Raw genomic sequence first — 15,873 nt, forward strand, 5'->3', positions numbered from 1 at the left:
CAGAAAGTAAGTGGTCACTGCAGTGTCTTCTCCCTTCAAAAGATCCAACTGCTGCTGAGGTAGAAATCAAACGTGGGCGCCCCCTAATCCTCTTCTGCAGACTCTTGTGAGGATGTCTCTTCAGTCTCCTCCTGGAACACACAAAGGCCACAGGCATTAGACCGCGTGGGCTGCTCTTACACAGGTCAGAGGGGACCTGTGCCCACAGCACCCTGTGCTCGCTTCAATAGAGGATGCGGATGGTTGGCAGGCCCCGCATTCCCAGGGCTTCTAAATCGGTAATTGAGGAATCAAGGTGTTGTTTTTTCCCCAGAGCAGTCATGAGCCCCTGTTGACTTAAGGCTTGACATCAAGGTGGCTGGTCAGCAAATTCAATTGTTTGCCGTCCAGAGAATGTCAGGCCAGTGTATATAAGCTTCCTCACCAATTAGGGTAAAAAAGAAACGGGTGAATTTTTTCCCACAGCATGCCACTCATCAGTTTTCAAAACCAGCGTGCAAGCAAGAAAAATAAGAGTCCAGGAGATCCTTACTTAGGCATAAATAAAGGTGTCCTTCAGATATTGGTAATAATAGCTGATGCTTTTATGGTGACTACTGGATGCTTTTAGGGACCCTCTGCTATTATCCCCGTTGTACAGGTGAGAAAATCAAGGCAATATACTCAAAGTCACATGGTGAGTAGGGCCAGGATGAGAGCTGTCAGGTGGGCGTCGGAACCTGTGTGTGACCACGAAGCACCCGCGCCCATGCAGTGGGAGCAGTGAGTGAAGGAGGGGGCCTGAGCTCAGGCCGCAGGAGCTGCCTCCTCACGTCCTCTCTAAACGGGGTTCCTTGGCCTCGTATGCATGAAAGTCCGTCTTAAGACAATGACCAAAATTTGGCATCACTGCTCATTCTCAATGCTAAATCCACATCAACCAAACAAACATTTAATGCTGGGCTGGCCAAGCAGAGAAAATCTAATATATATGTTTTTGCAGGGCCTCGTCTTCATATAAATCTAATTCCTCCTTCTCTTTCCTTTTTTTTTTTTTTTTCTGATTCCTTGTGGTTCTGGAATTTGTTGGAGTTTCTGCAAGCCAGCCTGAGCCGCACAGTTCCCTTTCCTTTTGCTTATTTTACAAATGTGCAGTCCCTCTCAGGACATGGGTGGGAAAGCGGAGACAATAAACATTTCTGATAAAAGCGTCGTTAGCGAAAGGATGATTTTTATCAAATGCTGCACACTGTCTCCTACGACAGCATGTGAAAAAGATCTGGGAGAAGAGGTAAACATTTACCCCGGCCGCAAGCCGAGCCCCTTTAAGAATGGCCAGCTTAAAACAGCTTATAACAGTCTTCATACTTTAATAGATTTGATTTTCCACATGGCTTCATTTTGTCTGGGTGGCTAACTGACACAATTTATACCTCTCTTCCTTCCCCAGGTCACCACAGTACACCATTCAGTAACGCATGCCTTAGAGCTTGTCTGCATTATATGACCAAACTTCCATTCATTAGTGTTTGAAACACTTCAGCTGTGAAGGGCTCCTAACTGCTACCATGTGTGACGCTTTTGCGTAAAAGCAGCAAACGGGAGGAAGAAAGCCCACGTGAGCGGGTCCTCACTCACATGAATGCACACACACACACACACACACACACACACACACACACACACACAGAGACACTCACGAACTCCATTCTGGGCTTTAATCACAGGCTCTCTGCTTACTGCAAACCTTTTGCAAAAGGTTTCAAACATTCTTCCCCCACAAGACGGAGAGAGCTGTAAATCCTGGGACGAAGCCTACCAATGAATGGGTTACGGCTTAGAAAATATAACCACGGCAGGATCAAGTCACGAGATTTCACACCCGTTTTGTTTAGTCTGCTCCGGGTTATGTGGGAAATGTGGAACGTATGAAGCTACCTCCCCTCGACTCCCAACCCCCGAACTTCGGGCTTCACCCATTTCAGCAGCACGTTTCTACCTCTTGATAGGCAGCGGGCCATGACCCCAGGATTCTCTATGGAGTCCTGGCCACAAAGGAGGATGTATCCTGATCAAAGCCACGGACAGACGAAAGAAAGACAGGCCCGAGGTCGGCTGCCCGGTGACCTTCTCTTCTCACTTAGTATTTAAACTCCAGAAAGTCACTAAGCTGTTTGGCAGATATACCCTTCACCGGTCCCCAAACGACTCACTTCTCATTACGACCCGAGGTGTGGAGTGAGGGTATTACTCTGAAACAGGCCATCGCATAAGAGCCGGCAGGTATTCCTTTATTCCTTCTTCTCCTGGTTAATCAATAGAACTCAGTAAGGCTGGGAATCCTCCTGGATCTAACGGGAATGACTCCATTTCCCAGTGTTTCTATTCTATCTGGAAACCTCTTCTAAATCCGGAAGGAAACAGAATTTTTCAGGCCATGAGCTCACAGAGACCTCGTGGCAGATGGAATGTGATCAGCTGTTCAGAACATTCCCAGAAACTTTGTTTAATCTGAGCTCTTGAAGCTCCTGATATGCAAGTGGTTTATTCAAACCCCTTAGACACAACTCAGCTAAAAAGGATGGTCCCTCGCACTGTTTCCCTAACAGTTCTTAACACAACATAAATGGTTGTTTTACTAAGGTATCTTTCCACTGACCTTGAAATTCTTCTACTTGGGAGTTGTTAGTTACAGCACTGGGTCCATAACTACATCTCAGAGGGTGGGAGCTCACACTCCATTGACCTTTTGGAGGTAGTGTGGCTCTCACATGCTCAAACTGATAGTTTTCTCAATCGCCTACTTAGCGGGGAGCTCTCTCTCTTCTTCGCATACCTCTGACTGGCCATTCTCCACAGGACAGCCTGGCTGCCAAGCAGATGATGTGGGCAGGGCGTATGGCACTCACCTCTATAAACCTCACCTTTCCAGGGACTTGGTTGCTGTGACAAAAGTGTGCATATGGTTGAGAGAAGAAAAGTCCTCCCTGTTAGGAAGAAAGTTGGAAACCCACTCTCAGCTGCCCTGTGTCCTGGCTGGGCAGACTTCCCAGAAGGCTCTTCTGTCCCCAAAGAATCTTATTTCCATAGCAGAGTAGCTACTAGGGGCCCCTCAGGTGCAGCCCTCTTCATTAACGTAGAAGACATTGACACTTCTTATAGCCATAGCTTGCACCTTGAGGTATATATTGACATTGCTTCATGTTTGCCACATAAGCCAAAGGACTTTTGAGCTTGTGTAGCCCCACAAGAGCAGCTTTGAGGCAATAAGGAGAAATATTGTAGCCAGGAATCGTATACATTTCATTAGGGGCTTGTCGGCGAGGTGGGAAGGCCAAATAGCAGCAGTCTGGTCAAGAAGGCTCAGTCCACCCTAGCTGGTTTGACTCAGTGGATAGAGCATTGAACTGCGAACTGGAAGGTCCTGGGTTCGATTCTGGTCAAGGGCACATGCTCGGGTTGCGGGCTCGATCCCCAGTAGGTGGCGTGCAGGAGGCAGCCGAGCAATGATTCTCTCTCATCACTGATGTTTCTAGCTCTCTCTCCCGCTCCCTTCCTCTCTGAAATCAATAAAAATATATTTAGAAAAGAAAGAAAGAAGGCTCAGTCCTGGAATGGCGCTTCTGAAATGGAGGATAAAAGGAATTTTCAAAATGGAAGTGCACTGTGACATTTTTATGAGCACCAGTCACTAAGGGCTCTAAATACTGAACAGCTGCCCGCCATTCACACACTTACTTCACAAAGACAACTGAGGCTGCACCATACCGGGGCGAAACATGGGAATTTTTTGACACAAAACTGGTGAGCGGGAAAGGAAAGTGGACAGAGTTGGAGAACTGTATTTTTATTATGACTCTTGGAAAACTGCACTCATTTTGCCTTAGTTTTCTATTGCAAATGGGGGGAAAAAAGGAATTTAATAAATATAACTCTTTCATTGCTTTGGTTAAGTTTAGAAAAGAACCCACTACATCCTAGAAATATGGCTTGCACCTATCTTCCTTAATTTTAATTAATTTATGGCATTAATTCTTTTTAATGCCAAAGAATGCACGTGGCATATACCTTTGGGTATGCTTCCACTGATTGCTCCAAAGGAGGAAGACAGCCCAGTATCCAATCCCATCTCCTAATGCTTGATGGAATTTTACGATGTCTTAAGAGTTGAATCCTAGATCTCACCACAGAGCCGTGGGTAGGGGCGGAGCTGGAGGAAAGCTCAGTATCTGGGTTTAATGTTCACATGCAGACTAAATAGCAGGTCTGCAGTGGGAGGGAGGCCACTGAATCCTAAATAGAACCACGAAATGGAAACAGCCTCCCTGCAAACTTGAAGAGTTGTGTCACCAGGATGTCCCTCTCTGTGTGTAGTAAGGAGTCTGTGTTGGCTTTAATCAATCCTTCTATTTTCCCCCTTGATTGCAAAGAATTCTGCAACTCTTACCATAAGATGCTGCAGGATAAAAACACAAGTAAGATTTGTAATTTAAGCTACCTTGCCAAAAAAAACCTCTACAAATACCTGGTAATCTAGAAATGGTTTCATGACAGACTCCTTTTGTCATCTTAATATGTTTAATTCCTTAAGGACTTGGAATGACACCTTTAAGATATTTTCCTGTCCACGACTATCTCGAGCCAGTCCAGCCAGAGCAGAAACCATGGGCTCTCCTCGTCGGCAGCAATGACCAGAAACCAACCACCATTCTGTCTCGACCCAGAAGACCACAAAGCCAAGTGTTTCTATTTTTCTGTCAGATATTTTAACTTCCAATGGATCGGGACTGTTTAACTTAATGGAAAGTGATTACTTCCTCCAACTAGGAAAACTTTATATCAGGTTTATAAAAAATACATTAAATGGAACATATATAAACCATAGAATCTGGCAAGGGATTCTGGTGGAAATGTTAGGAGGCAAATCTGTTTTGCAAAAGGAGACATAAGAAGTTGGGATGTTTATGGCAGCTGTCCCCCATCTTTTGTCTATTGTAGCTTTACGTATATAAAAATATAGAAGTATCAGGACTACCTTGCATGTGTTACCATCAGCTTAATGCAGTCAGTTCAAAGGTCTTATTGGGGGATGGTGACAAAAGAAGGTTGATCCTAGATGTCATTGACCACAGCACCAACCCTGGAATGAACGGGTTGTCTAACCTGTCTTATTCCCACTGTGTCAGACTGGTAGGGATAATACCCATCTACTTGCCACTCAGGGTGGGAGAAAAAAATGTGACAATCAAAGGGGAAAATTTTGAAGGAAAAAAAAAAGTAAAAATCTTATAAGACTACTAGGGGCCCGGTGCATGAAATTTGTGCACTGTGTGTGTGGGGGTCCCTCAGCCCAGCCTGCCTCCTCTTACAGACTAGACTGGGAGCCCTCAGGGGATGTCCGTGGGGAGCGGGCCTAAGCCGCAGTCTGGCCTCCCTCTGCGGGAGGCGACCGGGCTGATCAGGGGAAGGCACCAGCCCCATCACCCCACTGCTGCGGCCACTGCCAGCCACCGCAGCCACCGCAGGTGTTTTCATCAACATGGACTCCAGTCCCTTCACTATGAAAATATGACAACTTTCTTTAGGCATTTTCAAGATGTGTCTTTCATAGGATATGACATTTCTTTCTTTCTTTTTTTTTTTTATCCTCACCTGAGGATATGTTTCCATTGATTTTTAGAGAGTGTGGAAGAGAGAAAGAGGGAGAGACAGAGAGAAACATCAGTGTGAGAGGGACATTTTGATTGGTTGCCTCCTGCATACGCCCTGACCTGGGCCCCAGCCAGGGAGGAGCCCGTAACCTAGGTACATGCCCTTGATCAGAATCAAACCCGGACCCTGTGGTCGGCAGGCTGAGGCTCTATCCACTGAGCTAAACTGGCTAGGGCAGGATATGACATTTCTTAGTCCCTCCAGCAGCAGACTTTCATTTTTTTCTCCAGGAGTGTGGATCACCTTCTTGGATTCTTATTACCCAAGTTACCAAGAACACTGCAAGTGGCGGCATACAGGGAGCTTAGCCAATGAGCGGTCAGAAAAGGTGTTTACGCTTGAACTGGTTTGGTTCAGTGGATAGAGCGTCGGCCTGTAGACTGAAGGATCCCAGGTTTGATTCCTGTTAAGGGCATGTACCTTGGTTGGGGGCACATCCCTAGTGGGGAGTGTGCAGGAGGCAGCTGATCAATGTTTCTCTCTCATAGATGTTTCTGACAGTCTATCCCTCTCCCCTCTTCTCTGTAAAAAATCAATAAAATGTATTTTTTTTTAAAAAAGAAAAGGTGTTTCCTCTGCAGCCCATGCGCAGAGGATCCCCTGTGTTTTGTCCACTGGGCTAGGGGCGTGTCCCCAGCCCGCGTTCGCGGTGTCCGCTGGGCTGGGGGCATGGACCCGGACCACTTGGCATGGGTGCTTGGTGCCCCCAGCCACTTGTCCCAGGACCCAGCCTGCTTGGCGCCCCCAGCTGCTCGTCCCGGGACCCAGCCCTCTTGGCGCCCCCAGCCACTCATCCCGGGACCCGGGCTGCTTGGTGCCAGTGCCTGTAGGCCACTCCTGGCTGGGGGCGTTCTGGGACCCCAGCCGCTCAGGGCCTATGTGTGGGCCTACAGGCTCAGAGCGGTCTGGGTCCTGAGGACATTCCCAGCACCAGGCCGCTTGGTGCCCGTGTATGCAAATTAACCCACCGTCTTTATCAGGTTAATGTGCATACTCCTGATTGGCTGGTGGGTGTCACGGAGGTATGGTCAATTTGCATCTTTCTCTTTTATTAGTGTAGACTAGAGGCCCGGTGCACAAAATTCATGCATGGAGGGGGGTTGTCCCTCAGCCCAGCCTGTACCCTCTCCAATCTGGGACCCCTCGAGGGATGTCCGACTGTCCAACTAAATGGGCAGTCGGACATCCCTCTCACAATCCAGGACTACTGGCTCCCAACTGCTTGCCTGCCTGCCTGATTGCCCCTAACCGCTTCTGCCTGCCAGCCTGATCACCCCCTAACCACTCCGCTGCCAGCCTGTTTGCCCCCAACTTCCCTCCTCTGCCGGCCTAACTGCCCTCTCCTGCAGGGTTGATCACCTCCAACTGCCCTCCCTTGCAGGCCTGGTCCCTCTCAACTGCCCTCCCTTACAGGCCTGGTCCTTCTCAACTGCCCTCCCTTGCAGGCTGGGTGCCTCCCAACTGCCCTCTACTGCTGGCCATCTTGTGGTGGCCATCTTGTGTCCACATGGGGGCAGCTATATTGTGTGTTGCAGTGATGATCAATCTGCATATTACTCTTTTATTAGATAGGATAGAGGCCTGGTACAGGGGTGGGGGCCAGCTGGTTTGCCCTGAAGGGTGTCCCTGATCAGGGTGGGGTTCCCTTGGGGCGTGGGGCGGCCTGAGCGAGGGACCTGTGGTGGTTTGCAGGCCGGCCACGCCCCCTGGCAACCCAAGTGGAGGCCCTGGTATCTGGAATTTATTTTCCTTCTACAATTGAAACTTTGTAGCCTGGAGCAGAGCCAAGCCTGGGGCTCCCTCTGTGGCCGGCAGCCATTTCTGTTGGGGTTATAATTGAAACGTTGTAGCCTTAAGCTGGTGGGCCCAGCCACAGTGTGCGGAAAGCTTTGCTTCCCCTGTTGCCGCCGGCAACCCTGGCCTGCTCTCTCAAGCTCCGTTCTGCCACCATTTCTGTTTGAACTTGTTTACCTTCTATAATTGAAACTTTGTAGCTTGAGTGGAGGCTTAGGCCTGGCAAGGGCAGGCGGAAAGCTTGCCTTCCTCTGTTACCTAGGAAACCTTGCTCTCTGTGGCTGCAGCCATCTTGGTTGGGTTAATTTGCATAATCACTCTGATTGGATGGTGGGCGTGGCTTGTGGGTGTGTCGGAGGTATGGTCAATTTGCATATTTCTCTTTTATTAGTGTAGATAGTGGGGAACTGTGATTATTAATTACAGTTATTCATCCTGTGTTTATTTCTTTACCTGTGATCCAATAATAGATTTTTTTTTTTGAGAAAGAAAAACAAACAATTCAACAATGCCTCCAAAACAAGCAAAATAAGTTTCTAAAATGCACTTCTGTTTGTCTCCTTTGTGCCCTCGACCAGAGTTCCATCACCGAAAATACGGCAAACACAGGTCACAGATCCTTAGAATTCTACAAAATCCTTTCCTGGGATAAAGGGATATATAAAAATTCCTCCAGAAGAAGGGAGTCACATCTTTTTCAGATAGGAAAATAATTTTATGTTTAAACTACTTGCAAGTTTCAGGATACTATACGCCATGATTTCTGAGGATCATGATCTTGATCAACTTCCTATTTTTAAATTATTTTTATATATTTTTATTGATTTCAGAGAGGAAGAGAGAGCTAGAAACATCAATGATGAGAGGGAATCATTGATCGGCTGCCTCCTGCATGCCCCCTACTGGGGATTGAGCTCGCAACCTGAGCATGTGCCCTTGACTGGAATTGAACCAGGGACCGGTCAAGTCTGCAAGCCGATGCTCTATCCACTGAGCCAAACCAGCTAGGACAGCTTGATCAACTTTCCATGACAGTTCTAATTCTCACTGAAGGAGCCTCACATATAAAAAAATAACTAAAGATATAGCAAAAGGATTTTTGCATGAAGGAAGCACTCAGAAGGAGGAAATTTATTTCAACACTTCCAAAACTGTTGAGGAATATTCTTGTTTTTGTGCAAAGTACTTTTAAAAAATGGTTGTGGTGAAGGCTGCTTAATGGTTATATTCCAGATGTGTTTACTGATGAATAGACTAGGAGAAACCTTTTTGTTTTCTATGTGTATAAAACTTTGCATAACTTGTATTTGTTGCCAGGGAACAGAACATTTCTGGATTTTAACCATGACTGCACCAATCGTTTGTCATTATCCTAAGGACTTTTGAGTAAAATTATGAAAATATCAATAACAATAGTAAGTCAACAAGTAATTATTTCATGGACATCTGAGTGTCCAGCAAACATTTCCTGAATGTAAAGGAAGTACCTTGGATAAAGCAACATATTTGTATTCAAAGATTAAGGATTATAATTATTTATATTAATTTGGGTCGTCAGCAAGTTTGGCTAATAATAAGGAAGCTTACATATTTAATAAATATGTTGCTTTATATCCAACTCACATCAGAATGCAAAGAAAAAGCAGGTAGTCATTGCCATTTTATTTCTAGTCTAACACGCAGACTTCACCACACTGTTAAAAACGATTACACTTTTAAAAACTATATGAAATCTGTCAAGTCCAGAAACACTAAATTTTTCCTTTTGGAGTTTTATATATTTCCCCAAATTGAGTGATATTCTCTCACTTCTGTTAGAACTTTATGTCATCTCTACAAGACCTTTGCCACCCACACAGCTAGATTCATCTTGCCAATATCCCTCTATTACCACTGTGAGCTAATTATTCCATATGTTTACAGTTAATAATCATGTTGATATGTTTCCTCTGCCCTACGCCTGTGCTGTTATATCCTGGAGCTACTTTATTGCAGGGTTAAACGTTGGTTTCTACTTTGCTCTCTCCCTTTCCCTTGACCTTTGCAGTGTCAGAGGTCAGGGGTGAAATAAAAAAGTATTTCCTATGCAGCAAAACAGTGCCACTCAGGGTGGACTTTGATATAATTCTTCATGTTTTACCAGTTGGTACCAAACATTTACTGGCCCACAAAATGTTTTACCAGCTTGAAAGAGCATAAGTAGGAAAATAAATCAGTGTTCTTTATGACTTAGGCAATGTAAATCACTAGGCTTCCCGAGTGAGCAGAAGACGGACTATTTGCAAGTCTGATTTATTATGAACTATTTACTGCATTGGCCAGGGTGCCATGTAAAAGATGAGTGTTAGAGTGAGAATGCCCTCCCCTCTTTCTCCTGCCTCCTTCTTCCTCCGCATGTCTAGACTAAAAGCCCCCAGTAAAAATGCCTTCTTTGAGAACACGATGCTGACTGCAATTCATCAACTTGCTTGTCCCAAAATGAAATCTCTCATTTTGCTCCAAACAATGTTTAGGTTGTCTGAAATATAAACATCCTTAAAACTGCCCTTGAAGTCTCTGTAAAAACATTCAACTTTTTTTTTTTTTTTTTAAGGGGAGAAAAAAACCCCTCCTGATAACCAAGGCTTACAGAGATTTCTCCTCCCTGATACACACCACCCGCAAGAGATGCTATTTGCAGGTAAAAACTCTTATTTCAAAACAGATAGCTTTGTTTCCAATCTTTCAGAAACAGGAAACTTGCCAATTCTCTCACTGGGAAGTGGAAAAGGAGTGGGTTTATACCTGTCTTAATTGCTAGTGGTGTAGCTTGCCAGGGCTGTACAACAATGAGGAAATTGGGTAGAAAGGAAGGATAACTGTTGGGATTTTAAAAACCTGTTTTTATCCTGTGGGTAGGGCTCTGGTGAGAAGAAAAAAAAAAAAGTCTGAATTACATATAAGGATTCACTTCCAATCTCTGTTTAAGCCTTAAAAGGGGGAAATCGAGAAACATTAGTATCTGATAAACCAGCAAAATCTTGTGAGAAGTCCTAGATAGAGTGAGACGTATTCTTTATTTTTTTTTAAATCCTCACCCGAGGATACGTTTTTCATTGATTACAGAAGAGAGAAGAAGGGAGAGGGAGAAAAGAGAGAGAGAGAGAAACATCATTCCGTTGCCTCCCATACAAACCCTGACTGGGGATCGAATCCACAACCTGGATATGTGTCCTGACTGGGAATCGAACCCAAGACTGTTCAGTGCAGGGGGCAACACTCTAATCAACTTAAGCCACCTGGCCAGGGCGAAATGTACTTTTATCAAAATAAAAACTAGAGCCCTAACTGGTTTGGCTCGGTGGATAGAGTGTTGGCCTTGGGACCAAGAGGTCCCAAGTTTGATTCCACTCAAGGGAATGTACCTTGGTTGCGGGCACATCCCCAGTAGGAGGTGAGCAGGAGGCAGCTGATCGATATTTCTCTCTCATCGATGTTTCTAACTCTCTAGCCCTCTCCCTTCCTCTTTGTAAAAAATCAATTAAAAATATTTTTAAAAAATAGAGAAACAAAGCTCCCTCAATCAAGGACAATAACCTGATACATTTATAGTGTTTTTAAAATTAAAACAATGATGACAGCAACAGAGTCTACCACTATTTCCTACTAAAGTTAAGAATGTGACCCATGGGGCTGAGGATTCAACCACTTCAAATTGTTAAAACCTAGAAAATTAGTTAACTTTTTAAAAAAATATATTTTATTGATTTTTTACAGAGAGGAAGGGAGAGGGATAGAGAGCTAGAAACATCGATGAGAGAGAAACATCGACCAGCTGCCTCCTGCACACCCCCTACCGGGGAAGTGCCCGCAACCAAGGTACATGCCCTTGACCGGAATTGAACCTGGGACCTTTCAGTCCGCAGACCGACGCTCTATCCACTGAGCCAAACTGGTTTCGGCATTAGTTAACTTTTATTTATTGCTTATTTTGTCACTTTAAGAATGAAAATATAGTAGAGTTCCCTAGTAAGCTTTTGCTTTTACTGGTTTTGGAATTTTTAAAAAAGTTAATACGAATATTGCAGATTTTCCCCTTTAGATTTATAAGAGACTCTAACTTACCCATCAGGGAGTATGTGACACACTTGAGGTGTGCGGCTGATGGTACCTGGTGGATTGTCCAATCACACCCTGCCTCCCCGAGTAGAGTTCCCCTTAAACTTTTATTTCTCCCTAGACACAGGTATGTATATACAGAAACACAAATAAGTATCTAAATTTTGAGATCTGTCATAATCCTGAATTTGTCTCCTCAGAGTGAATTTTGTCATTCTGTATCCCAGTTTCAGGATGTGGCATTCTGGAAGCTCAGAGGAGGTTCCAGCATTTGAGGGATTTACCAGGCTTCATAAAAGAGCCATTGTTAATTCTGGATACACGTGATATATAGGGAAAGTGATTGCTTTAGTCCTAAAGGTAGGATGCAGCAATTACTATAAAATTTCCCCCGAGTTTAAAAACATTCTTGTTTTAAAACAAGCAATAAAAACACTTGCAGTAAAAAGGATAGTTTTAAACGAATTAGAATTCTAGAATTTTCAAGAATATCCACCTCTGGAAATAAAAATTACACCTAGCACCCCAAAATAAGTTACAACATAACAACGCTCTCTCTCAAAATGTTCTTGAGAGTAAGGGAAGAAGTGTTGTTGTTATCCCATTTCAAAAGGAGGATAAACAGGGTGCAGAGAGATTAGTTTGCCCAGGGATGGGGCTAGAAAGCAAAACCTAGGTCTCCTTACACACTTCTGAGCCCTTTTCTTTATATGTAAAATGTTTACTTGTGCTAAAATCTTCACCACCTCACAACAGGATCTAAATGTAACCCCTCAAACACTGTTAATGAAGAAAGGGTACGAGCCTGAGGTAACCTAGACTGCCACCTGGGAAACCATCTGGGAGGGTCTTTTGAAAGAAACAGATGAAAAAGGAAGAAGTTCTTTTGAATGTAGTGTAAAATTTACATTATCCTCCATGAACTTCCATGTAGTCCCTGTGTTTATACATTTCATCACTGTGTCCTTAGGCAATGTAGATTAAGAAGTCCAATGAGCTCATGCTCCTTTTCCTCCCCTATTTCTGAGTCTGAACTCTCCTCTCAAGGGCAGATCTGGAGCAGGGTCTGTGAGACAGCCGACCGGGCAGTGAAGACCAACCCGATCCATCCGTGGCTTCCTGGATATTCCGGATTGCCTTGGGAGGACATTTTGTTATTTCACTATCATTTCTCAGCGTGTTGCTGCCCAATTTGCAATCAGTTTCAGCAATCTCCACCTGTGATTTACTTGTTTCTGCCTCGCTACTTTTGAATATGTCATTCATCTCTTCTGTGAGATCTTACTGTCTTTCCCCTAATTAGTCTCCATTTTCCCCTTTGCAACTAAACAACAAGATCAAAACTCTTCCAGGAATCATCCCCATGTGGCGTTTTGTATCCCACACGTACCTCATCAACATTGATATTCTGTGTTTCAAATGTTCAAACCTCGCGTCGTGTGTGTTCGCTGAGCACTCTCATCCCTGCTGCACATTAGAATCACTGGGGGAGTTCATAAAAATTACTGACGCTGGAGTCAAGACCAAATAATCAGAACCACGGCAGGATGGGGCCATTGGTGTGTTTAACAACGTACTCTCCAGGAAAAAAAAGTCCTGATTCGTAGCATTTATCAATTTCCATGGCACAGATATTTCCAGTGTAGTGGATTTCAAGCTACCAACTTGTCGCAGAATGTAGACCATGGAAGGGAGGCTCACAATTGGTTCCAGCACACACTGCATACCACATGAGGTGTATGTGCCATAGACTAGTATATGGTGATATGTAAATTTAAATGGTATATACATGGTGGTATTTATAATAACCATTTAGATATACATGGTCACACCCACCCACCCATAACCCTCCTATTGTGGTTTTGCTTTCTGAGGTTTCAGTTACCTGCAGTCAAACTTGGCCTAATATAGTAAATGGAAAATTTCAGAAATAAACTAAGTTTTAAACTGCACGTTGCTCTGAGTAGCGTGATGAAATCCCGTGCTGTCCCACTCCATCCTGCTTGGGACGTGAATCACCCTTTTGTCCAAAATATCCTCTCCTCCTTCCCCCACTTAGTCACCTAGTAGCCATCTAGATTATCACAATGGTTATTTTATCATAATATATTGTTATAATTGTGTATTTATAATTCATTATTAATCTCCTACTGTGCCTAATTTATACATTAAACTTTATCATGGGTATGTATATGTAAGAGGAAACATAGTGCAAGTATATAATAGGGTTCAATACTACCCCCCGTTTCAGGTGCCCACTGGTGGTCTTTTTTAAATTTAATACTAGAGGCCCGGTGCACAAAATTCATGCACGGGTAGGGTCCCTAGGCATGGCCAGTGATCAGGGCCAAGCTGTGGGGCGACTAGCAGGGAGATCGGGGGGAGGGGAGGCCCCCGCTGGCACCTGCCTTGGCCAGCCTGGCACTGCCCGCTCACTGGTTCTGCCTCCCACTGCCGCCACCAGTCGCCTCTCTCTGCGGGGCGACTGGCAGGGCGATCGGGGGCCCTGCTTGCACCCACCTTGGCTGGCCTGGGCCTACAGGCTGGGGGCAGCTCCTGCATTGAGTGTCTGCCCCATGGTGGTCAGGGTGCATCATAGCGACCAGTCATTCTGCCGTTTGGTCGATTTGCATATTAGGCTTTTATTATATAGGATATTTTTATTGACTTCAGAGAGGAAGAGGGAGGGAGGGAGAGAGAGAAAACATCAATGATGAGAGAGAATCATTGATCAGCTGCCTTTTGCACACCCCACACTAGGGATCAAGCCCACTACCTGGGCATGTGCCCTGACTGGGAATCAAACCCATGACCTCCTGGTTCATAGGTCAACGCTCAACCACTGAGCCACGCTGGCCAGGCCACTGGTGGTCTTGGTATGTATCCCTCGCAGATAAGGGGGATCTACTGTGTGTATGCGTATAATCACTAGGTTATTCTACTATGCAGATGAGGTTAAGGACCTCTGAACTAGATTACACATTTCTTAGATAAGTGACTGTTTTTGTTTGCTACATCTTCCTTGTAACACCAAGAATAGCGACTGAATAGATGTTGCCAAGAGACCACATAGGGATATTAAGCTATGGTTCACAGCCTATGATGCAACAGTGAACACTGCAGTATCCTTTGACTCAAATGCACAGAATTATAAATTCACTTTCTCTTGATTTTCTTACTGACAAAGGGTGAGAGGCTCAATATATTTGGTACATACTACTTAACATGCCAAGTTTTTTGTTATTATTTCATTTTGTTTAATATTGTGTACAAATACTCAAACACTGGGTATTTTTTTTTAGTGCCTCCTACTACTTTCAGCTTTTAGGTATGGGAGCAGCCATGAGCACATGTGTTATTATTTGGATATATATTTCCTACATGCTTACACATATTTAGAAGCTTCAATTCTCTCCCAAGCAGCATTCTTAAAAAACAGTAGACAGCCAGGCCAGTGTTCCTCAGTGGTTGAGCATCGACCTATGAACCAGGAGGTCACTGTTCGATTCCCTGTCAGGGCAAGTGCCTAGGTTGTGGGCTCGATCCCCAGTGTGGGGTGTGCAGGAGGCAGCTGATCAATGATTCTCTCTCATCATTGATATTTCTTTCTCTCTCTCCCTCTCCTTTCTTCTCTGACATCAATAAAAATATTAACAAAATAAAATGAAAACAGTAAACACATAATATTATATGGGTGATCTTTCCCAGGCAAGGTGACATTGTCCCAAGAGAACAGGGTGCCAAGATACATTTTTGGGACTTCTAGGAAAAAGAGTCCATAGATTTTGTTTTTATCCTCACCTGAGGATATATTTATTGATTTTAGAGAGAGAGGAAGGGGGAGAGAGAGAGAGAGAAAAACATCCATCAGTTGCCTCCCGTGCTGGCTCTGACTGGGGATCGAACCAGTTGGAACAGGACGATGCTCCAACTAACTAAGCCACCTGGCCAGGGCCCGTATATATTTTAAATTATATGACAGAGATCTACAAAGAACTTGGTAACCCATGTTGCTGCTTAATAACTTACTTCAGCCAGTTCTGCATGTTACACCTGGATCTCCTGAGTTTCTCCTTAAACCCAGAAGGGGAGAGCAGCAGGACTGCCTTATACATTAATAACAGCTCACATACTTGGCAACATATTAATTTATCCTTCAGTTTTGCTTTCTTCAAGATATACTTCCTCAATAAGTATGATTCTCATGTTTCCATGTATGGATTACAGTCAGGACAAGGAATTCCAGTCATATGGGACAAGAGAAGGAAAGCTGGTTCTTCATATTGATGT

At 44.5% G+C, this 15,873-nt stretch overlaps 1 protein-coding gene across 2 annotated transcripts in view; it reads right to left on the bottom strand.

The window, feature by feature from the left end:
• Window positions 1-15,873, bottom strand: part of HMGA2 (high mobility group AT-hook 2) — a 139,070-nt gene continuing 123,197 nt past the window's right edge. Inside the window, exons 6-7 of one of the 2 annotated variants that reach the window (XM_028156452.2) lie at window positions 2,889-2,966; window positions 1-131 (exon numbers count right to left, since the gene is read on the bottom strand). In XM_028156452.2, coding sequence (XP_028012253.1) covers window positions 84-131; window positions 2,889-2,966 — 126 coding nt within the window. In that variant the 3' untranslated portion in view covers window positions 1-83. The remainder of the gene's footprint in view (window positions 132-2,888; window positions 2,967-15,873) is intronic. The other variant, XM_008148755.3, reaches the window with a different exon arrangement.

Source organism: Eptesicus fuscus, chromosome 7 (assembly GCF_027574615.1).
Source record: "Eptesicus fuscus isolate TK198812 chromosome 7, DD_ASM_mEF_20220401, whole genome shotgun sequence".
NCBI lineage: Eukaryota > Metazoa > Chordata > Mammalia > Chiroptera > Vespertilionidae > Eptesicus > Eptesicus fuscus.